General features: G+C 34.4%; 3 protein-coding genes across 4 annotated transcripts; 2 read left to right on the top strand and 1 right to left on the bottom strand.

Moving 5' to 3' along the window:
• The first annotated feature begins 810 nt into the window (after nt 1-810).
• Nucleotides 811-6411, top strand: LOC110717349 (SRSF protein kinase 3-like). The gene is made up of 4 exons (XM_021896013.1): nt 811-993; nt 4285-5076; nt 5660-5707; nt 5788-6411. Exons 1-4 carry the CDS (start codon nt 811-813, stop codon nt 6082-6084), a joined length of 1320 nt encoding a protein of 439 aa, XP_021751705.1. The 3' UTR covers nt 6085-6411.
• Nucleotides 6412-8671: 2260 nt separating this feature from the next.
• LOC110717500 lies at nt 8672-10860 on the bottom strand. Its single transcript, XM_021896212.1, has 2 exons — nt 10681-10860; nt 8672-10290 (listed from the first exon to the last, which is right to left on the bottom strand). The coding sequence occupies exon 2, from the start codon at nt 10132-10134 to the stop codon at nt 9421-9423; it is 714 nt and encodes a 237-aa protein (XP_021751904.1). The 5' UTR covers nt 10135-10290; nt 10681-10860; the 3' UTR covers nt 8672-9420.
• Nucleotides 10861-14600: 3740 nt separating this feature from the next.
• On the top strand, nt 14601-27575 carry LOC110718305 (DNA mismatch repair protein MLH3-like). 2 transcript variants are annotated; one of them, XM_021897147.1, is made up of 26 exons: nt 14601-14782; nt 15660-15826; nt 16101-16152; nt 16242-16289; nt 16926-17080; nt 17188-17245; nt 18202-18259; nt 18367-18459; nt 18540-18702; nt 18803-18818; nt 18926-19128; nt 20236-20305; nt 20399-20482; nt 20690-22390; nt 22485-22593; nt 22694-22779; nt 24041-24138; nt 24263-24460; nt 24640-24684; nt 24808-24861; nt 24958-25064; nt 25702-25750; nt 25967-26026; nt 26132-26204; nt 26925-27010; nt 27087-27575. In XM_021897147.1, exons 2-26 carry the CDS (start codon nt 15701-15703, stop codon nt 27183-27185), a joined length of 3891 nt encoding a protein of 1296 aa, XP_021752839.1. In that variant the 5' UTR covers nt 14601-14782; nt 15660-15700; the 3' UTR covers nt 27186-27575. The 2 variants fall into 2 exon arrangements, with proteins under 2 accessions (XP_021752839.1, XP_021752838.1); XM_021897146.1 differs by having other exon boundaries at nt 14602-14782; nt 27100-27573.
• The last annotated feature ends 140 nt before the right edge of the window (nt 27576-27715 follow it).

The following is a 27715-nucleotide window of genomic DNA, read 5'->3' as shown; positions in this document are numbered from 1 at the left end:
CACTTGAAAACTAATTGATGACATAACTCAAATTTATTCACTCCAAGATAATCGAGAGAGTGGTCATTGTGACTATTTTTTAAAAAGTAGAGAGATACATATTGAATAATTACCTATCACAGATTCATAGGTTAACTAACTCAGGTACAAATGTTAATGCTTGAAAGTAGATAAAAAGATAAGAAATCTCCTACATTTAAACATGTGTACATGGTGGAGTTTGTATTAGTAGCCTCAAAGTCACAAAATGAGTTTCTCACCATCTTCACCAAACAAGATTAGTTTAATTAATCACTAAGACATGACCCAACCTGAGTGAACTAACTTGACCGTCACCTCACAAATAGTCACAACACCAAAACTAAGACTCACAACAAAGTTACAAACCAAATAAAGCCTTACTGAAAGGCGCACAAACTCATATCGTTGGAGGGTAAAGTTGTTAGATGGTCCACAAACCATGATCCAATCCCACTACAATTTTATTTAAAAAAAAAAAAAAAAAAAAAGGACCATTGATTTTGATCTTGTTCTAAAATATCAATAATAAGTTGAGAAAGATATAAGAAAAAGAGAGAAAAGTGGAAGAAGTCTTGAAATTGAAGGCCACATATAATTACAGCAAACCCAAAATCTCTCCTTTCTCTTTCTCTCTCTCCCCCCAAATCATCTGAAAAATATCCATTTCATCTCATCAACAAAGCTAGCTTTTTGAATCATACCCAGATCAAATCGACCCCCAAATTCATTAATTTCGCCCAGAAAATTCAAAATCAAATTTAATTCAAACTCATTTAATCAATTTGAATAATGTCGTGTTCATCATCTTCTGGGTCAGAGGAAGATGAGGAGGAGTTCGATTCATATAGAAAAGGAGGTTATCATGCGGTGAGAGTTGGTGATTCCTTTAATGGCGGACGTTACATTGCTCAGAGAAAATTGGGGTGGGGTCAATTTTCTACTGTTTGGCTTGCTTATGACACTCGGAATTCCGTATGTTTCTTCTTCTTCATATTGATCTGTTCATTTTATTAGTTTTTAATTTTAATTTTTAATCTATGTATTTTGGGAATTTTGTTTGTATTGGATCATAATTTTGTGGACCCGTGATTTAGGTTTTACGAATTATTGTTGGGGTTTGTTTATGTTGGTATTTGTTGGATGAATTAGTGAAATGAGTTGTCTTTATCTTGCTTAGATTGCAATTATTCAGTGGTTTACCTACCAATGATAGTTGTGATCCTTGATTATTTGTAATTGGGTGTCCTACCTTTGGGCTGTAGGGTATATTGAGTATTGAAGATCACATCTTCATGTAATCCAGGGAAGAAAGGGCAAAATGAGTACTTTTAGTACTCCAAAATATATTGATTATATCCTTACTATTGCTAAAAATGGCACCTTTATGACATAGTATACATTGTAATTTGGCAAAGCAATGTTGTCATTGGACATGGAATCATAGATCGTTAGCGTTGTGCAAGATGGGAATTGTAAGCTTTTAAGTAGTTGATGGCCTATTTTGTGTGAATGGTGTTATAATTTACGTTGACAGCTCGTTTGGTGGATAGTTATAAATAAAGGTAATGGGAATGATCTTATGTGTTGGCAAGCAAAATAACATTTAAATTTCCACTGTATAAATGTTCATTAATATCCAATGTTACTCCAAAGATGATGGATGGTAATAAAAATTTGCGGTGCACTATTATTATCATGGGAGTGGACTTTGATTTTTGATACAAACTTATATTCATTCTCTTCACCACCATTTATTACCATGTACCAAACAAATTTTAACGTAATACTCTGTAAAAGTGTAGATAATCAGTTAGTTTTAGTAACTTGTTTACTTAATCTATGTTCCTCATATTTAACTTCAAGACAAAATCTTTTGTTTGAGATGTAATTCCATTAATCTTGTTGAATTTTTTTACTCTTTGCAAACTACCCTTTCGAGGCTTCATTGATAACAAGTAATTTAGCATATGTTATGTTGAAAGCTACCCTTTTGAGGCTTCATTGATAACAAATAATTTAGCATATGTTATGTTCTAATGCTGATCTGCCGATCAAACACCGAACTGACAAATAATTTATTATTACTCAAACCTTGATTAATGACAACAAATATACTAGGTATGGTATCATCCTCATTGTTGTAATGCAAAGGAGTCTTACTTAAATTGCTGTCTATATTAAGTACAGAGTATAAAGTCTGCTAAAAGTATGAGTGAATCTATTTTTTTGGCAGACTTGTGAGCTATAATGTTGCAAATTTTAATGATACATAAATGGAGACATTGCATCTTTAATTAGTTTATTTTTAGCTTAGTAAGCACCAGAAATTATCCTAGTTGAGCAATTAAAAAAATTTCATCCTTTTGTACCTATGTACTCTTCTAAAGTGACGCTTGCTGTATATATGTGAATCAGAGAGAGTACATAAATTTGTACAAGATAGAAGATGTGGAACTTTGTAATTTTGTTGTCTTTGGACTGAATGATCAAATTTTATTACTACATTGGTGTTATTTTTGGGTATTTTTACATGTCCTCATGGGTATGAAAAATTTCTAACCATTTTTAGCTAAAGGAAAACATTTCAGTCATATGGGCTTAATCTTTGTCAGCAATTGAATTTATCGCCTGTTTGTGCTTTACATTTCAATGACCCCCTCCCCCCAGCATCCTTTTTTCCCCATTATGTAGTTGTACTGGCTTTTATCTGTTGTAATGGATTTTTAATCAACAACATTGTTCAAGAATTGTTTTTCGTGAGCATTAGATGTATGTCCTTTTCCATATTAGGGTTCAATTCGTTTGATAATACTAATTCATTTTGACACTAATGACTGTAATGAGTATTGTTACATTATATTGCTCTCCCAAAGTTACAACTCCTAACCTCCTACATTAATATTACTAGGTTTTCAATCAGTCTGAATTTAAATATATGTTGAATTTAAGCCATATCCTGATTTTTGAATCTTCTACCTAGTTTTGTTTATGTCTCAATAGTATCTTTGTTGGGCTATGGTGTTAAGATAAAGAAAGAGATGGAGGGTTAGGTTGAGAGAGAATGTCAGAAAACAAAGAGACAGAGAAGACAAAAGGGAATATGTATATATTCTAATATTAGATGCGGAAGGGGGTCTTAACTTTACACCAATTTGGCTAATGAGCCATTATTAGTCAATTCTTTCTGTTTGGTATGAAAAATTCTGTGAATGTGTTTTTTTTTCTTCTTGGGCAATTTAGATCATGTGGATTACTGGAATATGGACGAGACGATTGATATCAATGATGAGTGTAGACTAGCATTTGAGTGTTATTTTAAACAGTGCTACTATTAGATTAGCCCCTAATTGGACTTGTTCCTTTTAATGAGTGAGATTTTTGTATGAAGAAAGATTCGATGAATGGAAAGGAACTGCACATTGAGAACCACACGTATTTTCACATAATTCAAGTATTGACAACTACTTTAGAAATGGCCCGGTTGGAATTCAATCAAGAGAAGCTGTTGTGGAATATTTGAGACCTTCCAACTTGCTAAGGAATTGTACTGTTGGATATTGGTGATAATGTGATATTGTCAATCAATAAGAAAAATATCATATTGATACTTTCTTCCGCTTGAGTTTTTACTCTGTATGTGTGTATGGCTATATGTTTATCAGTTTATGAACAAAGGAGTATCGAACCAACATTTAAATTTCATGAAGTACGGTGTATGTTTTTTTTTTTTTTTTTTTTTTTAAAAAAAAAATAAAATAAAATAAAAATACAATTACAATCTCTCTACCTTTTGTCATTTACTATTATACATGAACCAGATATAGGAAGCGACTGGGTTGCTTGGTTGTATTCCCATCCCTCCTGGTGAAACTAGGTTAGATTTCTAATCTAATTATCGGGTGGTGAGTTTTCCCCATTCCTTTCATAGTCAAATTGAAAGCACATCTATCCAAATGTCTTGAGTAAGTTTCCCCTTTACACTTTCACAGTCAAAATTGACAAGAAAGTGTATCTTTTGCCTGTTTAAAACAACTCAAAACGCAGAAAGTTTGTAGAACAGTTCTTACTGCTTTGAAATATTAAAAGCTTTTTGATAGAATTAAAATCCCTTGTTCTTGAAAACCTTGAATTTGAGCCTTTTTTTCTTCTTCTGTGTTCTTTTACTTTCTTTACTTGTTCTGCGCTTCTTGATAGTTGTTGTGTCCATTATTGTTATATATTCAATTTTTTAAATTCAATTTATGGTACCTGTGCTTGTACCAGGGTTTTGTGGCTTTGAAGATTCAGAAAAGTGCGATGCAGTTTGCTCAGGCTGCTCTTCATGAAATTGAAGTCCTTTCAGCAATTGCTGATGGAGACCAGACTCATTCCAAGTATGTTGTTCGATTGATCGATCACTTCAAGCATACAGGCCCTAATGGGCAGCATCTGTGCATGGTTCTTGAGTTTCTTGGGGATAGCTTGCTCCGTTTAATTAGATACAATCATCACAAAGGTATGGATTTAGACAAAGTTAGGGAAATCTGCAAATGTGTTTTGATGGGCTTGGATTATTTGCATCGGGAATGTAATATAATCCACACAGACTTAAAGCCAGAAAATATTCTTCTTGTCTCTCCCATTGATCCTTCTAAAGATCCAGTAAAGTCTGGATTTACCCCAATTCTTGAGAAGCCTGAAGGAGGAAACCAAAATGGTGGAGGAGCATCAATGAGTTTGATTGAGAAAAAGCTTAAGAGGAGGGCAAAGATGGCAGTGGCCAGGATATCTGAGAGAAGGGCCTCCATGGGTATGCAACAGCGCCCAAAACCTCAAAGAACGCTAGAAGGGATTGATATGAAGTGCAAAGTTGTAGACTTTGGAAATGCTTGTTGGGCTGATCGACAGTTCATGGAAGAAATACAGACAAGGCAGTATAGAGCTCCTGAAGTTATTATCCAATCAGGCTATACTGCATCTGCTGACATGTGGTCATTTGCTTGTACAGCTTTTGAGCTTGCTACAGGGGACATGTTGTTTACACCTAAGGGGGGACAAGGATTTACAGATGATGAGGTAGACAATTTTTGTCATCAATTAAGTACTCCATAGTTCATAAGTTCTGTCTAAATCTCAAATAATACAGTAGTTGCTAGTGTGTGCACTAAAGTTGTGAGTTGTTGATGGTGATTTATAAAAACTAAGATTAGCCACACATCATTCTTGGTGAAATGAGATTATATTACATAAATTGATGTGTGTTCTCATCGTGTCGTTACTCTCTCCTTTTCTTTTGATTAAGGCATGTACTTATGTTGATAGTAACTTCTTTGGCCAGGTTTTGGGTTTGGGGGGGGGGGGGGGGCTTATATACTAAGAACAGAGGGAGTATTACCTTCTAGTTTGATTGTGTTATATTATTGTAGCCTTCATTGACAGATTTAGTGCCTGACAATGCCTTCTTGCTATCTCTTACGGAATATGAATTCAGTCTGCTGCTCTGTTCTTTGCTCTCTCTTGTAAAATTGGATTGTTTCCCTTGCATTGTTTTTGTCCTGTGAAGTTATGTACCCATATTCGCTTCTGAAATGGAGTAATTACTTTACGTCAGAAAATTTATCTTTTACAAAATCTTGATTACTTTTTGCATGTGTAATAGGATCATCTTGCCCTGATGATGGAGCTCCTGGGAAAGATGCCTAAGAAGGTGAGCTAGTATCTCAAATTTCTTCCTTTTTTAGTTCCCAATTAGGTTGCTGACCTGTAGTTTGATGCTTGCTTGAGCAGATAGCCAATGGAGGAGCACGTTCTAAAGATTTTTTTGATAGATATGGGGATCTTAAGAGGATCAGAAGACTCAAATACTGGTCGCTTGATCGATTGCTTGTCGATAAGTATAAATTCTCAGAAGAAGATGCTCGTGACTTTGCTGATTTTCTGTGCCCCATATTTGATTTTGCTCCTGAGAAACGGCCCACTGCTGAACAGTGCCTGCAACACCCTTGGCTTAACCTGAAACTGACTTCTAACGATACTTCTAATGATAAAAAATTAGCTGTTGGGATGAAGAGCCTTCAAATTTAGATAGCTAATGAAGAAAAGACCACATTTACATGTTATCTGCAAAGTTCGTCTCTCTTCTTGCTTCCTGCACAGTGAAGAAATTACCCCACGATTTGATTTCGGTTTTTTGCCTTAGCTACAATAAGGTTACAAGAATTTCTATAACCCCTCATTCCCCCCTCTAGTGGGTTATATATTTCTCATTATACCTGATGTAATATATAATGATTGAAATTTTTTGGCGATGATGTAATGTTATAGCGAGAATTTTGGTCGAAGTTTGTTAATTAATTTGAAAGGGTGTAAATCTGGGTTTTTTCTATGAATGTGGAAAATGCTGTTCTCTCATTGTGTACTTGCTGTTTGCTTTCTTGTGTATTTACACCCTTTCACGGTTTCAGTCTTCTATTGCTCGCCTTTCTGAGCATGCCATGGAAGAAAAAATTATCCGGATTCCATCGTTCGTCTTTCATTGAGCATGCCATGGTAGAACGATTCATCTGGAGCAGCTTTTTACCTGAAGGTGAGAATAGATATGGTGTAACGAGGTGCAGATTTGCCAAAGGTCTTTTAAATCCTTTGACCTTGGCTGAAAAGTGAAACTTTTTTTTTGGTTTATGAAAAATAAATCGAAGTAGAAATTAGGATAATCAAAATATAAATTATAAAGCTCTGTTGTTCGTTGGCATGTTATTGTTGTTGATGTCACAATTAATATAGTACGGGGTAGTATTTAAGTTGTTTGGAGTTTCATGTAGCTTAGTGTAAACATCCCTTCAGTCTTCACCAATTGATAAAGTTAAGGAGCAATAAATTTTGTAAAGGCAACCAACTAAACAAAGCTTCGTATAAATGTATAATGGTCAAAACGTTCCGTTATAAGCCTATAATGATTTATGGATAACATTGTAAAATCCTCAAACTATAAAAAAATTAAAAAATTACGAGATAAAACTAATAACAATGATGTGTTTAGTTGATTACCACATTAATACCAAACAACTAGACTAGTAAGAGTCAATTTTCGTTTGAAATGGACATTTAAATAGATTTGATGGGAAAACTATTATGGCAATAATGGATAAAGTGAGCAAGTGAGAAAAGTAGGTATATCTGAACAATTTGCTAAAGTTCTCAAATTCTGCTTTTGCATACATACGTAAAGCTTGTTAATAAAAGCATATCTACCTCGTAAATTTCATCATTCAAATGTTAAGATATTTTTTTTTTTTTTTTTTTTTTTTTGTTTTTGGGAAATCAAAGAATTTTCTTTTTTAAAAAAAAAATATTAAATTTGGAGCTTCCTCAATCATTTAATATAGGGAGTATGTCATTGAATCTTCTCCAAAGTCCAAATTCTCTTTTTATTAGAGAATAATAGTTTTCGTTGAGCTTGGTTTCTTCACAGAAGTGTTTTTAGTAGCGCCTTGAAACCCCTTATCAGAGAACTGTGTCGAGCAGCGAATAGAAGAATGGTGTTGCAGAAGCTTGTCCTTGCTGCCTAGCTTGAAGAGTAGAAGGAGAATAGGAGATGCATAAACTGCGAAACTTCTGAACTTGATCAAACACATCCGTGTCATTATGGGCACATCTGTGTTGCACTATATATGGAAGTTGCATGATTTTGTTTCCTATTTTACAATTTGCGTACCGTTGCTTGTGATGCCTATTGGTTAATCTAGGGTGCTCGTTCTATAAGAGGGAACAAATTGGTGATCAATAAGTTGTTCTTGAGGCTTGACGTCAAGACAAGAAAAGCTAAGATGTAACTCTACTAGGAGAGAGTTTTTGAGAGGAATGGAGTTCATTGTATCTCTTCTTTGCATAACTACAATTAATTTTATTTTCATTATCACTTTTGATTACCTTCTAATCCATTTCAAACAAGTTGTAAGAGACTAAAAGCTACTTGTAAATATCTTTTTGAGAGGGGGGTGTTTCGATTTTTAGTACTCAAATGTCGTGATAAAATTTTAACAGCCTATTGAACTATTGCCATCTAACCTAAATATGAAAGGACAAAACATCGACAATCGTCAAGGCCCAAGGGATCACATGTACACAATCTTACCTATTAAATTACAAATTTGAGCATACAATCTCTTTTGACCATCTTATTATTAATGCAAACTTTTAATAAACACAAGATAATCTTATTCTTGAGATCAAATTCTATAATATTTCTCGATTTACTTCTCAAGATAGTCCCAAAATTGCAAGTTCCTCGTTAGCTTGATTGAGGATTGAAGGCTAAGGTCTGGTTAAATGAGAGTAGCAAACTAATTTTGTGATTGCTCACATAATTGAGCCAATCTAAAAGCATTTTAGAGTTTTTTTCAGCAAACTCGATAATAAAACAAAAGGAATGTGGATGATAGAATGTTGCCATGCTGAAAGGTAGCACAGTAAAACAGTATTATAATCAATGAAACTTAACAATTAGAATAAGGTGGCAAAAAGCTAGCTGCAAAAAATAACTCTGCTGACAATTCTGTTTCACCAAATTCTCAGAATCTCAAATATAGGAAATTTTCTGCCAATTTGCATTAATAGTTCCAAGGACACTATGACAGTCATTAAGCTACGGCAAACAATGAAAAACACAATATTTGGAGAAAGAAGTTGAATCGTTCATTAAATCATTATCAGAAGATCATACATATAAGTGTCTTGTACATCTACACCTACATCTACAAAGTGAAAGCAAGTATTGAGTGCAGCAGCAAAAGCACTACACATTATTGCAAAATCTATTCTATATCACACATCGATATGAGAATCTGAACAGTAAAGATATACATTGTTGTCAACAATCCATAAAATGCAACAGCAAGCAAAAGATACAAAAATACAAGTAAATAAGACCTTTCTACAAGAAGACCATGATGAAATTCTACCTGAGCTGGGAGCTCCATCATTAAGACTGCACAGCTTTGTCTTGATTAAGGCACTGAGAAACTTTGAAGTCCTGGCATTTCCATGTTTGTGCAACTTCCATTGGAGTGACATTTTCAGCAGGAGTCTCCAATGACAGCAAAGATACATGACGAGCGGTTGATTTATCAGTTCTACCCCTACTTAACAACGAGTTTGTCAGAATAAGATCTTCCTTAGGGTTTGACTGATCCTTAGAGCTACATAAGCTTAGAGGCAACTTTTTTTGCTTGATTCTACCTCTCTTCCTACCATTAGTGCACACATCATCTGATGGTGTAAAGGTTTTCACCTTGGATTGACTTGATTCCGCCTCACCACTATCCACCTCCATCTCGTCAGGCTTTGTAAATTTTGACACCCTATCATCTAATTTGACAGTAAAAGGCTCTTCATTTGACCCTTCACAGTCCATACCTCCCTCTATAACATCCCATTGCAAGCCGAAGGCAATTTAGCATTTTCATCCCTTGCACTTGTACCATTAGCAACGCCACTCTTCTCACTGGGTGGCGAGACTTTCAGCTTCTTGTGCTTATGACTCTTAGAGTCCGACCCCGGAGAGTTTCTATTAATTCTCGGGGAGCTGTTTATAGCCCGATGCAGCTTCCTAGCCAGCTCTTCATCTGTCCCACAGCTCTCAACTGGTTGGTGCTTTTTGTACAAGAGCTGAACAGGAACATGCTTCTTCAGCTTATTCTTCTTATGGTGTTTATCCTTGCTGCTTGTCTCTTCAGATATAGATGCAACTTTATCCAGGGCACTCTTAGCAGCGGCTACTGCCTTTGCAGCAATGGCAGCCTTTTCCTCAGCAATAGCTCGTGCAGCTTCAGCTGCCTTAGCTGCAGCAGCAGCAGCGGAACCTGCAGCCTCTGCTATCTCCTCAGGAGACATATTAGATCCATTCTTATATGATTTCAACAGATTATTCAGACGAACATCAAATTCACTCAGAGGGCTCGCACTTAATGATGGGCTTGGGGTAGGGCTTGGGATAGGGCTTGGGTTATTTTCTTGCGAGCATTGAGAATTACTCTCTGAACAACTCTGTTTTTTCAACCCAGCTAACAACCTCTTTCGAGGAGGTAGACGAACATCGGCATCTAAATGATTCGTACCACACTCATTGGCATCCATGTGAATTCAATTCCCTTCTAATTCAGCAATCTCTAAATACCGAAAACACGAATTTTCCACATGATGAAACAACTGCCACAACTACATTTATGCTCTGATAACAGCAATAAGACCATCCTTTTACAAATCAATTCAACACAAAACCCTCCTGTACATCTGAATTCACCAAAACAAAAGAAATCCCAAAATGCCAAAAATTAATAAACAGAATGATAATCACTCAAAATTCAGGATCTAAATCTAATTTACTACAACCAACCAACCAATCAAACATAAACATAATTATCAAACAATTTCCAAAGTTCATCAAATTCAAATAAAGGGTTTATTGCTAATCAATGCAATAATCTCTCACACAAAAATCTACCCATTTAATAAAATCACAATAAATTAATCAAAAAAAAATGCTAATCATCAAAACAAACACCTTAATAAATAAAATTACAATAAATTCAAAATGTGAAGTAGAATTTCAATACATGTGATCGAAAGAGCAAAAACCCAGATAAGAATTGTGATCAAAAAACAAAGGTGAAGAAGATTTACCTGATCTTAAGGGGGGGGGGGAAAGTTGAAAAATAAGGAGGAGTTGAAATTAGGGTTTGGGGAAGAGAGAGCAAAGATGGTGAGAAGGGATAAATCCAATTGTAGGGAGAAGGTGATGGTGGAGAAAAAAATGGAAGATCTTATGTATGGACACAAGATACTTGTATTAGGAATTCTCTTTTATGGTATTGGTTCTAATTGTAATTGTTGTAATAAAACCCCAAAATATTATTATTATTATTATTAAAAAAAAAGGGATTATTAAATTAGTGTAATATAATAATGAAAATAATACATACTTTTTTTTTTTTTTTTTTGAAATAATGAAAATAATACATACTTCATATTATACTAATATTTGTATAAAAATATTACATTGTTAAATATTTTATCATTGTTATTTTAGTGTATGGATATGTGATGGCTAGCCCTTGATTTGTTCACCGATTAACTTTGCGATTTTTTTTTATTTTTTTTTTTTTTACTTTGGGTATTATGAAATTATGGATAACATCTTGTCAAAAAAAAATAAAATGGATAATTAGAAACTAATAAAGCTTAGTTAAGCTATCCAAATGGGCAAAAAAAAAAAAAGGATAATATGATAGTTTCATGTTTTAGATTAAGTTTATATGTTCAATTAATTTTGTTTTATTTTTGTATGTATTGAATAGCTAGCAAGTATAAACAATATATGCCTTGTCTTATTATCCACATCCATTTAAATATTATTATTATGATGATAAAGATGTGTGCTTTTTTCAAAATGAAAATACATTTACACACCAAGTAGTAATTTATTGAAAGTATGCTACTTGTAAACAAAAATAATACCAAAGGGTTGTTTGATTGGTTGAAAGTTATGCTCCTTTGTAAGTTTTTTTTATTATTTTTTTAAAAAAAATTTAACAGTGATGTTGGGATAATATTGAATAACACATTAAATTGTATAGTTTTTTTAGAAAATTTAACAAGATTGCACCAATCTTTGTCCCGTTCTCCCAAAATGCACCAACCTTTAACTTTCCCAAAAACACACCTAATTAGTTTGCATTTATTCTCTCAAAATGCACCAACTTTAAATATGCCCAAAATGCATCTAATTAGTTTGCATATATTCTCCCAAAATACACCTAAATGACCGGTGACCTGTATAACAGGTCATTTTTTTAATTTTCCTTTAATTTTTTTTTTAATGTAAAAACTTTAATTATCTTTTTTAAATTAACAAAATAATAAAAAAAAATGAAAATATTTTAAATTCAGTTTTGAGGGTGGGGTTTGGGAAGAAGAAGAGGTTTGGGTTTATAAGGTGGAGGAAAGACGGTGGGGTGGGGTTTTCAGGTAGAGGGGTGACGGTGGGGTGGAGTTTTAGGTGGAGGGGTGGTGGTGGGGTCGGGATTTCAAGTGGTGGCGGTGGGCTGCGTTTTTTGGTGGAGGTGCTAAGGTGGTGACTGAGAGGGGTGGGGTTATTGAGGTCTGGGCTGGCTGGGCTGTCGTGGGTGGGGGTGAGGTCGCCGTTGCCGGGGGTTGGGTTGGGTGCCGGCCGTCGAAAGGGGGAGGGAGGAGAGGGTGGCTGGCAGTGGGGTTTTGTTTTTTTTTTTTTTTATTTCTTTTTTTTTTGTTATTTTTTTTAATTATCAAAATTAAAAAAAAACTTGACCAATGATTTAATGACACATGGATTTTTACCTGGTATAACAGGTAAGGTGACCTGTTGGGTGTATTTTGGGAGAAATGCAAACTTAGGTGCATTTTTGGCAGATTTAAATGTTGGTGCATTTTGGAAGAATGGGGCAAATGTTGGTGCATTCTTTTTAAATTTTCCTAGTTTTTAATAGAAAAAGAGTTATAGTTATCAATTTTGTGTGTGAGATTGGAAAACCTATGCTAGCTATGCATTGTGAAATGCACAATTTACATAGCACACTAATCATAAAAGCATAGTCTTTCACATTAAAAGCGTAAATTATAGTTCACATTAAAAACGTAACCATAAATTCACAATATCAAACACTGCTTTTTGTATTTGAATATAATTAGTTAGACTTTTGCACTATTCTCATTCCAACTTTGAATTGATTTTATATCGTTATTTAAACAACATATACTGCATTAGCATGTATACTGGTCAAATTGTTGCACTTAATCCAATACGTAGAAGGAGCATCATTTAAACTAAACAGTGTATATATATCCATTATTGGAGCAGATGAAAAATTCTTGAAATGAACTAAAATGTAGCCAGACGACTCCTAGGGTTATTATTGTTGTTAGATTTTTTTTTTTTAAAGAGGGGTTATTATTGTTGTTGGGGTTATTGAGATAATTCTAATAAGTACCCATATGACTATGGACTTGTTCTCTTCGTCTGAAATAAGGAGATCTGATATGATTTTAATAAGGTTTGATGTGAACTTTTATTATCTGATGTGGTCTGATTTGATTTAATAATTTGACTAAACTTTGACCGCATTTTAATACTAATATATAAAGAAAAACATTATCAAAATGGATCTTATTAGATTCGTCTAATTATGAACTCTTCAAATATGTAATTTTCATAAAAAATTTTAATGCACAATTAACGATATTTAGCAATAAACTAAGTAAATGATAATTAAAAGTTCTGATCTGATCTGAATTTATTAAGGAATAAGTAATAAGTACCTGAAACAAGTTGAAGTGAACAAGTCCTATATTTGATCTTATGTACAAAGTACAAACATTAGTCAAAGTGATATATATATAGTGCAAAAGTTAAATTAAAGCACTAAAAACCGGAAAGGATTACACAGTATATTTAAAGAAAGATAACAGACGAAGGGGAGAAGATAAAGGGTGGGTTAAGCATGAATAAAGTAGGGGTGGAAAGTTTTAGTAAGTGTTGGAAAAAAATGTACTACTAATCAATTATTTTAAAGCATCTCAAATAGAAAAGTATTGCAATTTAAGCGAGACGGTGAAAGTATAACAAGTACAAAGGTATGAAATACTTATACGAAGTATATATTAATTTTTGTTGAGCAAATACGGAATATCAAAGTGTACATTAGATTCATACATCATGTTTGGTTTTTAAAGTGAATTATAGGTCCAAAAAGATTTGATAAACTCAGTAAAGAATGAGCTTGCCCAGTTTCCATCAATTGTGGAGCCCATATTGAAAAAGTTGTTCATTTAATTTATGGAAATGCCATGTGAGAGAAACTTGTATTTTCAGGTAAGGAATGATTACGGAGTAAAACCATGTTCACTCCACCGTATTTTTGCCGGATTTAAATTATTTTTATTGAATTGAATTTATTTTTGTTGAATTAAAATTAGTTTTGCTAAAAATTAATTATACTTAACTGAAATTATTTTTATGAGTCTCTATTATAATCTTTCATTACAGTTACTGATTTTTACTGTATCGAACTTGTGTTTTACACAAATGAAATAATTTGTACTAAACTGAAATTAAATTTATCGAATACTCGGTATTATTTTTATTAAGGGGAAGTAAACCGAACCTGAGACAAGTATTGCAATTAATTACGTGTAGAAGAGGTAGGAGTACATAATACGGACTTACGGAGGCCTTGTTTAGTTCAACTTATTTTAGAAAAAATAAGTTCAGATCAGAAAAAATAAGTTCGGGTCAGATCAAATTAGAAAAAATAAGTTTAGATCAGATCATAGTTTTATGTGCGGTTTTTTATCACTAAATATCTTTAATTATGTAATGAAAAAAATTATATATTAATAACATACACATCAATACGAATCTTACAAGACCATTTGATATATTTCTTCTTTGTAGATTATCGTACATTCGTACACATAACGTCAAAGTTTGGTCAAATTAGACAATCAGATCAGATCAGATCAAATCAAATTGTATGATCAAATCAAACCATATAAAATCATATCAAATAAGCAAAAATAAGGTGAACTAAAAGACTAATAGAAAATTAGAAACCGACGAACGTAGCTCTTTCCCGCGCGCTCTCTCTCTCTCTCTCTCTCTCAGTTTCCTGTAGAAGCGCACTCCACGTTCTCCATTGAAGCAACTTCTGATATTTCTTTCCTCCATTGAAGGCTTGAACTAGCTTCTCAGGTAACATGTTTCCCTAATATCATTTTCACGATCTAGGGTTTATCGTTAATTTAATTGTCTGTATACTCAATTTAGGGTTCTTCTAAAGTCGATTACTGAACTATTGCTTATATTTAAAAAAGTTATGAAGGATCAAAACGACCGATTTTGTTGCTAGAGAAGAAAATGATGTGAATTTTCGAACCCTATTTGATTATTGAATCAAATTTGCCTTTTAATCTCAGGATGGAACTAAGAAATTGGACCTTTTTTTTTTTTTTTTTTTACCTAAAGTTGTGTGTTTTTTCGAGCCTAATATGATAATTGAATCAAATTTGGCTGTTAATTTGTTGCAGAACCCTTTAATGTTAGTATGGAACTATGAAATTGGACCTTTTTTCGGCAGCTGCCCCTCCTGCCCTTGTTCAGGGACGGGCATGGGCGTGTTCTCTTTTTTCTTATTTTTTCAATAATAAGTCAAGATAAGCTGAGGAGAACATAACTTTAACCATATTGTTCATATTTATGTTAGTTAATGCCCTTTTACGTACCGGAATTTGCTGCTAATTAGTGGAATTTAGAGAACATTTCTCTAACATCAAACAACTAGGATATTATGCATATAATAAATATGAATCATATAGGGAGTTAATAATATCTGTGATTCATGATTTCCACTTGCTTTTAGTATTAACTTTGAAGACAAATAAACCCCAGTGTAATCCGTCTAATTGTATATCAGTCCTATTCAGTAAGTTTATATGTTACAGTAAGTTTATATGTTACATAAACACGGGGAGCAATATATGATTTAGTTCGATATTTGCACAAGATTTGTTTTAGTTGCAACTTTTGTTTTCCCTCAAAGTAATATTCAGTAAACAAATAAAAATTTCAGTTTGGGCAGGCAAACAGATTGGTTTGTTGTGGCATAGTTTGATGGAAACCATCAAGCCTTTGCCAGAGTCTGTTCAAAGTATAGTGCGTTCTGGGTTCATCATCAGCTGCTTTTCAACCGTTGTTGAAGAGCTCATATATAACAGCTTAGATGCTGGTGCAACAAAGGTACATTTTCTTTTTGCTACACAAACAGGAAAATTTGCTGTATGTATTTAGTAAAGCTCCCTCATTTATTGTTATTATATATATATATATATATATATATATTTTTTTTTTTTTAATTTCTTTTCTTTAGTTGATGACTATGATGAGTAAGCATAAATGTGATATTGGATATTTTTAATCATTATAATTCTGTTTTAAGAGATTTAACTGAATTTGACCGTACTCATGAAGAGTGTATAATATTTGGATTTAATCAGTCACTGTATTGTTTCAGGTATCTGTATCTGTAGCTGTTAACAATGGCTACGTTAAAGTAGAAGATGATGGTCTGTAACATTATCTGCTAAGTTATGTCAAAATACTGTACCTAGCTGATCAAAGCACTAAATGCTTCGTATATCGTTTGACCTTGCAGGATCTGGCATTAGCCGGGATGGACTTGTGCTGCTGGGAGAACGCTATGGTAATAGGGAATTCTCTTTGGTTAAATCCATGTCTTATTATTTTGTAGCGTAAGTGCTCCAAACGATGAACCTCTCGACATCTTTGCTACATTGTGTGAATGGTTGGATTTTTGCCGGCCTAGATTATCCGTCTTTTCTTCATGTGAAATCATTAGCAGGAGAAAATCTTTGATGGTTTACTAAGTCATATCTTGTTTTAAATATCAACAAGATGCTATTAAAAATTAGCTAAATGCTTATGTTTCATGTGTTTTATGCACTGAAAAAATCAAGATCCTTCACTACTTTGTGGCACGACTGCAAGACTAAAGCACCTGATTTAACTAGCCAAATTTGTGTTCCCACCAAATTTTATTTTAATATTTTCCAAGATACTTGTTCATTTTGGATATGATGAGATTTATATCCTTTTGTCTTCTGCTTGAAGAGGGGAAGAGAAATTGGGGATGCAAGCAAGTTGTTTAGCTGCACAATTATTTTTTATTTATTTTTTTATTTTTTATGTGCCAGTGTACCTCTAGTGTATTGAAACTATGGGCAGACTCTTCAGAGTTAGGCAAAACTTGAGATGCCATTAACAGATGTTATTTTTGTTCCTTGAAAATCTTGTGTGAATGCATTGTTACCATATGCAGTGACATCAAAACTTCGGCATATTCATGAAAAAGATAATTTAGAAGAAAGCTTTGGGTTTCGTGGAGAGGTTCTGTGCTCAATTGCTGACATTTCTTTAGTAGAAGTTGTAACAAGAGTACAAGGGAGGCCCAATGGCTATCGTAAAGTCATGAAGGCAAGTATGACTTACTGCTTCATGTTTCAGTTTCATAGTGTCTGGATTGATGTGGCATCATCTGATCTATATTCTTGTTCAAAATAACATTTGGGTTTATTCTTCAGGGTCGCAAATGCCTTTGTCTCAGTATTGATAATGATAGACAAGATGCTGGAACAACTGGTAAGTTGGTTCTTTTTATGGTCTTGTTACCGACCTGTCTCTCTTTAAATGTGTGCATATTTTTGGGTTGATACAGTACAGTGCTATTTCAAACTAATGTTGGACTTCCTTGATATCGGGAAGCAATTTATATCTAAATATGCCATGTAACAATTTAAATGAAGCAAAGAGAGGCAAATTATAGTAGGGTGGTCACAAGCTGAACTGTGCTTAATTCCAACAAGGCTGACTCAATTGACAATTCTAAGTTTGGTATTGGGCTCAAGCTCATCTAAAACTACACAATTTACTTTGAGCTTGTGTTGAATGTCAGATTTGGAGTCCATATTCCACTTCAAGTTCAACTCAATAAACATTCTTCAAATAATAAACAAAATAATCTGCTGTTGCTGCTCCCCTCTATGTCTCTATGATGATCTTCGGCTTGGGTAGGTTGTGTGAAGAATATTTTTGTTAATAATAATTATATGAGAAGGCCTCTGTAAATTTGAAACTTATGTCTCTCCATTTAAGAATACATTGCAAGCTCTAATTTTGGTATGGGGCTGTTATCTCCACATCTATGGTATTGACTTCGAATTCGGCTCATTCACAAAAGCCATGCGTTTAGTTGATTTAAATGCAAATTTTTCACGACCATTTATGGTCACCTATAGTTTTAACTCTTGTAAGTTTTGACATAAATAAGGTGGTTATGCCTAAAAACCATCTTCTCAATGTCATGATTGCTTGATCTACAAAGTAACTTACTTTCAATTCCCGTACAGTTTTTTGGTCTTCTTATGTGAAATGGATGTTGCATGTAATTTTCTATTACAGGTGATAGGACAATAAATTGTGATACTATGTCTTCTTCGTGCACACATATTTTCTTCTGTCACTTTCAAGCTGTTGGTAGAAGTTGTCATTGCATTTTCTTTCTCTAATTGAAAGTTTATAATATTCACTTTTTGCAGTCATTGTTCGTGATTTATTTTACAATCAACCTGTTCGGAGAAGACAAATGCAGTGCAGGTATCTTTCATTTTTAGTGATAATAATTACAGATTTAATTTATAGGTACTGTCTGGTGATCTTGGATTTAATAGTATGCTTGTATTGGTGGTGCTTTTGTGCTGTAGTGTCAAGAAAGTTTTGCATTCAGTTAAAAAATGTGCAGTACAGATTGCTCTTGTGCAGCCTAATATTTCTTTCAAAGTCATTGACATGGAGAGGTGCGCCCACTGTAGAATTGTAAGAATTATAATTTTTGGCTAGATATGCTGCAATTTTATCTGATGGTGTCCATATGCAGTGAAGATGAATTGCTTCGCACACGCAGTTGCCCTTCTCCTTTGACACTTTTGTGCAGCAATTTTGGTATTGAATCTTCTAGCTTACATGAGCTGAGTTTTTCTGAAGGCCCATTGAAAATCACGGGATATGTGTCTTCTCTGTCTAGTTCATTCTTGTCAAAGGTGAGTCTATCTGTACCTAAATTTAATTAGTAAAATAAGTAAAGTGTAAACTAACTGGCATGAAAATCTTTGTGTCTGACATATTGATAATGTTTTGCAGGATGTTCAATATATATGTATCCAAAATTTTAAATATAAAAATTGAACTTGACATTTATGTGGTAATTGGAAATTTGAAATGAGCCGATCATCTTTTAAAATCCGTGGGCCTTAACATATGAAGATGTCAACTCTAGGTTTGTGGATAAAGGCCCAATGCATAAACTCCTGAATCATCTGGCGTTTATGTGCCATGACCAGTTGGGAAGTGACAGTTGTGGAAAGAGAAGTCAGCCTCAAGGTCCAGCGTACTGTTTAAACCTAAGCTGCCCACGCTATTCCTATGATCTGAATCTTGAATTTTCAAGAGCTTCTGTAGAATTCAAGGTATCATTTTCTATTGTTTGAGGTGGCATTCTTGTTGTTACTTGTGCAGGCTATTTAGAATATAACTTCTATTCAAAATTGGTGTCTAATTTTTTCTGTTGAAAGGCTTGATGGCTCATGATGCTCTCATTAGAGATAGATTAATGTAGAGGTTTCTGTTTGACATTTATTTATATTGAATGGAAGGAAACATGACTGGATAGTCACATAATCGATAATTCTCCTTCCCAATTTATTTGGTAGTACAGTATTAATGTACTCTCATACTCTGTCTACATTGGGTTAGTTGGAGATGGATTTGAAAGCTATAAACTACTGCTTCTGTTCTTAAGCTTTTGTGCTGATATTTAAAGGATATATGAGGAAACATAACTTAGCTTGATAAGCTCAGCAGTTTCCTCGCTTCTATTGGTATTGTAACATTTACATTGGACTGTGTTTCTAGAGCATGTTTGTTATATATTTGTCTCTCGCTCTCCTATATTTTAACGATATTTGCACGTGCTAGTTACAAGGGAGGAATTATTTTGTCTCTTAAGATGTGATGGGCAGAGAATTAACATTGTAACATAACAGGAAAGTAATTTATCTTGAGCAAAGTAGTTTTTTTTCCTCTCACATCTATTCTTCAAACAAGAATTCTATGCTTCAGCTCTCTGTTTGGGAATGCCCAATGTATTCAATACTTAAATGTTATTCTGGTTAATAAATAATACTAGGATTTTTCCAGGAGTTGAATACAATAATTGCAAGTGTACTTCAATATTCAAATTCTGAAATGTGGGCAGGGGTTTAATTTGAGTTAAGGGTTTTCAAAAACTTAGAATGTTTCCTCTTACCATGAAAGAAGTGAATGCATTCTTTAACTTTATTAATATGAAGTATTAGTTTGATGCTATAATGTGCTCCAATTAAGGTGAATTCAGAGTCAAGGAACTATCTGATTTCAGTCTTTTTGTATACCTTTATTTCGTTCTTTCTTTCTCTTTTTTTTTTCTTCTGTTTTTTTCTTTTTTTTTCCCTTTTCTTTTCCGATTTGCTACTTGCAGTTTTGCTAGTAATATCTTATAAGTGTACAGCCTCTGAAGTGTTAGTATGGTGTTGCAGGATTGGGCTCCTGTACTTGCATTCATTGAAAAATCAGTTATGTCTACGTGGAGTGAGGAAATAAAGAGGGGTAAGATTGTAGTCATTGTACATTACGTTTGTCCAAATTGCTTACCTTTGCCTTAAACTCTTTACTGTCATGTCTTTCTTTCTTTCTTGCCAGGGATTTCTCATAAACATGAAGCTGACCTGATCAGGAAAGATGATAGAAAGAAAGTAGTTGAAACGATTTCTTCTGAAGAAAAAGGTTCTCTGTTCCTATCTGTTGAATAATAGCTGTTTTTTTCAAGACTTCATGCTCTTTCTTGTGCTAATAGCCATTAATAATTATGCAACATCTGCTGCCTAGACAGTGCTCCTCTTCTCACCTGTCCCCATTTGGGGGGGGGGGGGGGGGAGAACAATGCGTATATATACTTTGAAATGATTGTAATAAGCATCTTTTCTGATGCAGATTGGTGGTTGAAGACCTGTGAAATGTCTACAAAGAGACGTAGGATCCAGAACAGTGAGAATCAGCTTGCATGCCCTGAAGATTCATTGGGAATGCAAATAGAAGACTGCGACAACTCGTCTGTTTGGAAGAACAGCTGTAGACAGCACTTGAATCCGGAGAAAATCAATGTGAAATTTAGGGAATCAGACAGAAAGAGAGAGTCTCCTCGTCAAATGAATTTTACTGGAGTAAGTGAATTTGCTCACTCTGACCATATATGTGATGTAACAGACAGTATCGGCAGTGATCTTTTGGGGCCTGATAAGGAACTGGTGGATAGAGATTTTTTGAGGAATGATGTTACTTCTATGGAAAAAGAAGCCAGTTATGCAAACATTAATCTCTTTAATTCAAGATGGAAGGATGAAGTCAGTGTAGATAGTTCAGTTGCTTGGAACCTTGAAAAAGGAAGCGCTTGGAGTTTTGAGTTCATGCCGGAGCATGACGAGAATAGAGCTAATGATGATCAGAGGGAGTTGCTTTTGCAAAGTTACCCATGGGAAAATCCAACTCAAGCCCCTCTGAACTGTGATAAGGAGTCCCAGTTTCAGACTGATAATTTCAAGGCTAGCAGAAGCTGTAACAATTCTCATGGCAATGAAGATGCTGATAGTCTTAGTCATAACTTCGATATTCATCAAAGAGCTCAGTGTCATATTGGGGTAGCAAATACTCGGCCACTCCCTAAATCCGATATAGGAAGTCTTACAAGGAAGGATCTTGACCTTGATCATATGGAATATGACAATTTATTATCATCTTGTGGAGGATCTTTTATCAGAGAATACCCTTTAGAGTCTCCAAGTAAACCAGGCGCAGTGCTCTTCCCCTGCTCGTCAAAAAACTTGGGTCTGCAATCTGCAAGTACACATCCTTTCATTAAAGTAAAAGATTGGGATTTTGACAATATTACTCAGTATGAAGATTTTGAGAGGAAACCTGGAGTAACAAAAAGTGTTGATTTTGAGCAGTCAAATTATGAAAAAGAGGAATTTTGTGAATCTGGCCTTGGTGATAGGTTTTGCAACACGAATTTCACTTCTATGCATCATTTGACTTCAACATCTCTGTTTACAAATGAATATGCAGGAGTTGAAAATGGCATGTGTGAATATTTTTCACTTGGGCATAGTGTTGATGATTCCTTGTTTAAATACATGTATTCACCATCTCCGGACAGAAAGTATAGAGACTCGTCAATCTGCTGGAGTCCATTTATATCCTCCATCAAAGGAAACCAAATGGACCTGCAAAAATGTCAAGAGTTTGGGCAGGACTATCCTAGAGAAAGATCAGGGAGGGGCTATGACAGTTCTGATGGCCTTAAATGTAACTCTATGGTAACAGATGAGACATTTTCTCCATGTCTGGATTTTCAAAACAAATTAAGTTCATATAAACCATCAGTGTGTTTTTCATCCTTATCTGATGGTAAAGGTCACAAAAGTTATCATCCAAGACGTGAAAATTTAGAACAAAATCATAGCTCATTGGCATCAGGAAGCTCTGTGAGATTTAGAAGAAGCAGATTTAGAAGAAGCCATTCCGCTCCTCCATTTTTTAGGGGCAAGAAGAGATTTCTCTCAGTAAAGAATTCTATGATTTCTACAACTAAAAATTCTGGTTCGCAGAGAGCTCCTGAAGTTTGCACTGTCCCAGGTTTTGCAATTCATAGATATGGCTTCTGTAGATTCTAGGTTTATGAAAGTGTTAAGTTTAGATGAACTGAGATCAAATCTTTGTTGACGTGCAGAAAAAGCCAAGTTGAAGCACCCTCTTCTACCAGCACCATCTTCTAGGTTAAATTTCCAGTATGATGGGATGAAATTTAGGGAAGATTCCCAGTCCTTTGTCGAGTATGTGTAATATTTCTGACTTCCCGTTATGTTGTTAACATTCATGCTCATATTAGTCAAATATTAATACCCCCTTTCTTTCACCATTTTTTTTTTCTTTTTCCAGACAAGAGGTGAAGGAAACCTCAAATATCACACAAGCCAGTGCTTGGTCACTAGATGGAAACACAGAGGATGCCTGTTTCAGCAGTGGTATATGTTTTTTACAAATAAATTTATTTTTTACTTGTTGGTATAGGCACCCCTTTTCATTTGAAGGATGGTTAAGAATTCTTTTCCCTCTTTTTTTTTTTTTTTTTAAATTTTTTTTTTTTATTTTTATAAATGCATCACTTGCTACATTTGGGTGTTGCATCACTTCTTTAATTCTTTTTGTGGTACCTATATACCGTATTTTATTATTTCTCTCTCTTCCCTAAAACCCACTCAAAATATTTTATCATTTTTCTCTCTTTCATGGTCCCTGCTTAAATGATTAAAAAAAACTACTCTCTCTCTCTCTCTCTCTCTCTCTCTCTCTCTCTCTCTCTCGGTTCACATTGTACTTTAAATAAAATTAACTAATCATCTCTTTGCCCCATTTGCACGATATAATACTAAAGCAAATAAGCTCTCCTAAACTCCGTGTAAATGCTAGTGATGCATTTATAAAAAACCGAGGGAGTACATGATTGGAGCACTGTTTCTCTTGCCTTAACTATCTATTGCACATACAAAATATTACCTCAAGTAGCCAATCATTGAAGAGACAATGTTAGAATGAATGTAACATGTAGAAAAATTAGGTTCATTCCCCTTTGACAAAAGATCCACACCCAACTTCCAAACTAGCTTGAAGAAATTGGGTTTGGGATATTCCTGAACAGTAATGTGAAACTTACTTCTTGGGACTAAGGGAGACTAATGAGTATTAGTTTTACAGAGGATAAGGGGTGCTTTATTTATATGAAAAATCAACATAAATTTTAGCTGTAGAGTTCCTTTTGATGAGATCAAATAGCTTAGTCTTTTGAGACTTTTGAAATTAGGCTCCCCTTCTGATTTCCATCGGTGATGGGCTCTAATTGCAGTAATGAATTATATGATAGATTTGCGCTTCTGCATTCATGTGGTAAACAACCTGACAAATAATAATTTGCATTCATTGGATTATAGGAGCAAAGTTGTGAAACCCTTTCTTTTTTGGAGCAATGCTTCTTAAATCTGTGTATCATATGCACCTGTTTACGAAATGATGAGGAAGATGTGGGTATTGTCTTCTGGCTTTTCATTTTTGATTGATTAAGTCAGTGACAAGACTTAGACTTAGCTTTAGTACTATTTATTTGATTCACAAGAGCAGGAAAAGCCATAACTAGTGCTATAATTCTTACTTGTCATTCCAACCACTAAATTAGTGCTATAATTCTTTGCCATGTTTAAATTTGGAAAGCTCAATATCTGAATGCTGTAGGCTGCTTTAAGGACTTTCGGGATTCTGAAACGTCAAATTTCAAGTGGCGAGAAGGCTGTCCAGATCCTAGATTAAAGGAGGTTGCTAATAATCTAAGAGTAAGTTAATCAGAAATTATAAGCTATCTTGAACTGCAAATATTTTAAACGGTTTCTAAGTACCATTTTATTTATTTATTTATTTATTTATTTATTTTTTTATATATATAAATTGCTGATACAGGCTGGAAATAGGTTAATTGACCTTAAAGCTGAAAGTGATATACTGGATGTTCAGTCTTGTATGCTTGATCTTGCTGGTGATTTATTAGTTCCAAAATCTATCAATAGAATTGGCTTGCAGAATGCCAAGGTGCTTGTGCAGATTGATAGTAAATTCATTCCAGTTGTGGCAAATGGAACTTTAGCAGTAATTGACCAGGTCTGCACTTATGCTGGTTGTTTCTTTACATATTTTATGCGAGGATGGAACCCGCTTGTGTTTGAATACTTTGTTTAGAAATTGATTTGCTGCGTTATTTTAATGTGATAACTTTGTTTTGCACATCATTGCCTTGAAGCATATGATTGGATCCGACCTAATGATGACCTCTTTTTCAGCATGCTGCAGATGAAAGAATTCGACTTGAAGAAATGCGTCGCAAGGTATTGTTGCAGACTATTTTTTGCCTTTTTGTGGGGGTGGGAGTGGGAGTGGGAGGGAGGGGTGTCGTGTGGTATTGAAGTTTTGAAGACATTATATGCTTATAGCTAAATGGCTGGTCTCAGGTGCTTTCCGGTGAATTGAAGTCAATAAACTATCTGGAAAAAGAGAAAGACTTGGTATGATGGAAACTCTGCTGGAGAGGGGTAGTGAATGGTGGCACCTCTCTTTATATACATCTTAAAATCTTAATTTTACAGAAGCTTTCATTGTAGGTTTTGCCTGAAATGGCCTACCAGTTACTGTGCAATTACGCGGAGCACATAAAGCATTGGGGATGGATATGTAACATTTTCTCTCAGGATTCTGGATCATTCACTAAGTAATTTTTCTGCTTTAAATGCTTCTTTTTATCCCAATTCTTGCGCTTATACTCATATATTCATGCATGCCAGCATGTGCACTGAAATGAAGTTATCAGTGATTGCTTTAGTCTTAAAGGACAAGCATGCACAGTAATCTGCAGACACACATACATGCCCAGCAGAGTCACACGCGCATATTCATGCATACATAGGACATACACCTCATACAGGAGACATAACGCAGCAAGTTTGCTCATACTCGAGTGACTAAGGCTTTTACTTCTAGATCTGTAAAGTTTAGATATATCTTTCAGGCTGCTGTAAAATTTTAGAACAGAGATATAGGTTCAAGGTTGCAAACAAACTTTGGGGAGGAGAGAGAGAGGGAGGAGGGAGGGGGGGGGGGGAAGGGGAGGGTTTTTGTAAAGAAGCAAAATATGAATTAAAGTCCTACTTATTTAGGAAAGAGTTGTGCTTGGAACAGTAAAACACACTAGAATCTCAGTTTCTCTATTAGAATCTTGTTAACTATTTTTCAATCTAAAATTTCCTCATTATGCTCTCAGTCATTGACTATTCCAAATTACAACAAAATACAGTCAATATATTCTCACTGCAAAATACTTTTGGTGCTGTACTTATCCAATTTTGCAGGAATCTGAGCCTTCTAAATGAGCGGGCATCTAATCTCACACTTATTGCGGTAATCATACTAACCCCTCCGCTAGCTATTCTTGACTTCCAATAGAAGAACAGCACCTAAAGTTTCTTTTATTGTCGAAATCCAATTTAAAGAGTGCTTGATATACATTTAGTAGAGGAAGTTGCTTCTGGTGCTTTCTAATCTGTGATCTCTTTTTTCCCTTGAGACATAGAGACTATGTTATTTGTCAATTCTGATATATTTGTTGGTGTTTAGGTACCATGTATTTTGGGTGTAAACTTGTCTGATAAAGATTTAGTGGAATTTCTTGAACAAGTAAGTCTGACCTCAATTTTTAAGCTAGCTATATCCATCTATTAGGTCAATGAATGTTTTCTCCAAGATAATTTATCTTTTCTCCGTTTTATACATTTGCAACAGCTTGCTGATACTGATGGATCATCAATCATTCCACCATCTGTAGTTCGAATCTTAAACTACAAAGCATGCAGGGGTATAATCTTAATCTTTGTGTAACTCCCTCTTTTGTTTTCTCTTTTGCAGCACTGCATTATGAATTTATGACTTGATTATTTCTTACATGAATTCTATTCTGGATTTGAAAAGTTTTGTATGCTTCTGTTTGCCTTTTCTATGCCGGGCTGAAATTGGATAGAAAGTCATGTCTTTTATGCTGTCCACCTTGCAAGTTCTGATTGGAACCTGGCTTATGTTTTATGGAAGTCCTGAATGATTTACTTCAATTTATACTTCCTCTGGGTTTTTTTTTTGTTTTTTTTTTTGTTTTTTTTTTACGCGTTTTGACTTTTGACACTATTCACAAAATTTACTTAGACTCGCTTTTGTGATTTATAGCTATGATTAAACATGGTTATGTGGAATCTTGTTTGAATCGTCTCTATGTAAATTCTATTAATATTAACTTAGAATTTTTACATGTTGATATTTAGAGATATTAATTGTTAAAATCATGCGTTGACAAACATGATATAAAAATGTGTCAACTAAAAAAACAGAGTAAGTATATTATACCGCGGAGGTTGGCTATTAGCTTAGAACGAGGAAATTGATTAGAAAGGAATCTCAGCTCTTCCCACGCCCATCTTAGTCTGATTACTTGACTCATACAAGTTCCTTTTACTTGGAATTTGTGATTGGGCTGCTCCGTGCTGCCAATATTCTTTATCAACATTATATTATTTTTATCCTGAAGGTGCTATTATGTTTGGGGACAAACTCATGCCATCCGAATGTTCCCTCATCGTTGAAGAGCTTAAGCAAAAATCATTATGTTTTCAAGTAAGCTTCAAAACCATGGGAAATCTCTTCTCTCTAGGTAGTGTAATGTAGATTGAGCCCGAGTTTGTCTTGACAGTTTTATTTTGTAGTGTGCTCATGGAAGGCCAACAACAGTGCCTCTGGTGAATCTGAAGGCATTACACAAGGGGATTCTACAGCTTGGATCCTGGCATGACCATTCTAAGAATACATGGCATGGACTCTGCAGGGAAGCGATTAATCTTGATCGTGCCAAACGTAGACTTGATATGGTAAGAGGCTGTGACTGAAAAATTGAGCTTGCTGATGTACAAATTGTACAATGGTGGTGGTATAAGGGTTTTCTTTATCGTCTTCACACATTTTTGTTCTCTAATAGTTTTTTTTGCATTTTCTTTTGTAATTTTTTTTTAAAAAAAAATGTTCTTTGGCGAGTAGAGCAATAATAGCTGAGTACTTCCTTTGTATATATGGAGAGAGTATATCGTTCATTCGTTATTTCAAACCTGTATATGATGTAATAATGTGGCCATTCATTGATGGTACAACAATTAAAGAATAAAGGATGAGGATAGAATACATCAAACATCTCTCTCTCTCTCTCTCTCTCTCATTGAATGCAGAACGGGAAGTGCATATATTACAAGGAGGAGAAAACGATTCCTTGGATAAAAGGTTTGTTACAGCATAAAGTATTAACTAATCACTACAAGTACTAAATAGATA

Source organism: Chenopodium quinoa, unplaced genomic scaffold (genome assembly GCF_001683475.1).
Source record: "Chenopodium quinoa cultivar QQ74 unplaced genomic scaffold, ASM168347v1, whole genome shotgun sequence".
Classification (NCBI taxonomy): Eukaryota; Viridiplantae; Streptophyta; class Magnoliopsida; order Caryophyllales; family Amaranthaceae; genus Chenopodium; species Chenopodium quinoa.
The sequence above is the reverse complement of the archived record's forward strand: the minus strand, read 5'-3'. Positions and strand labels throughout refer to the sequence as shown.

What these genes read in the sequence shown, in the direction of transcription:
- LOC110717500 (XM_021896212.1), bottom strand. Translation starts at nt 10,134, where the DNA reads ATGGATGCCAATGAGTGTGGTACGAATCATTTAGATGCCGATGTTCGT.
- LOC110717349 (XM_021896013.1), top strand. Translation starts at nt 811, where the DNA reads ATGTCGTGTTCATCATCTTCTGGGTCAGAGGAAGATGAGGAGGAGTTC. An exon ending in CTTATGACACTCGGAATTCC is followed by an intron (nt 994 to 4,284) that starts GTATGTTTCTTC and finishes TGCTTGTACCAG; the next exon opens with GGTTTTGTGGCTTTGAAGAT. An exon ending in AAGGATTTACAGATGATGAG is followed by an intron (nt 5,077 to 5,659) that starts GTAGACAATTTT and finishes CATGTGTAATAG; the next exon opens with GATCATCTTGCCCTGATGAT.
- LOC110718305 (XM_021897146.1), top strand. Translation starts at nt 15,701, where the DNA reads ATGGAAACCATCAAGCCTTTGCCAGAGTCTGTTCAAAGTATAGTGCGT. An exon ending in ACAAGATGCTGGAACAACTG is followed by an intron (nt 17,246 to 18,201) that starts GTAAGTTGGTTC and finishes CACTTTTTGCAG; the next exon opens with TCATTGTTCGTGATTTATTT. An exon ending in GGATGCCTGTTTCAGCAGTG is followed by an intron (nt 22,780 to 24,040) that starts GTATATGTTTTT and finishes TGAATGCTGTAG; the next exon opens with GCTGCTTTAAGGACTTTCGG.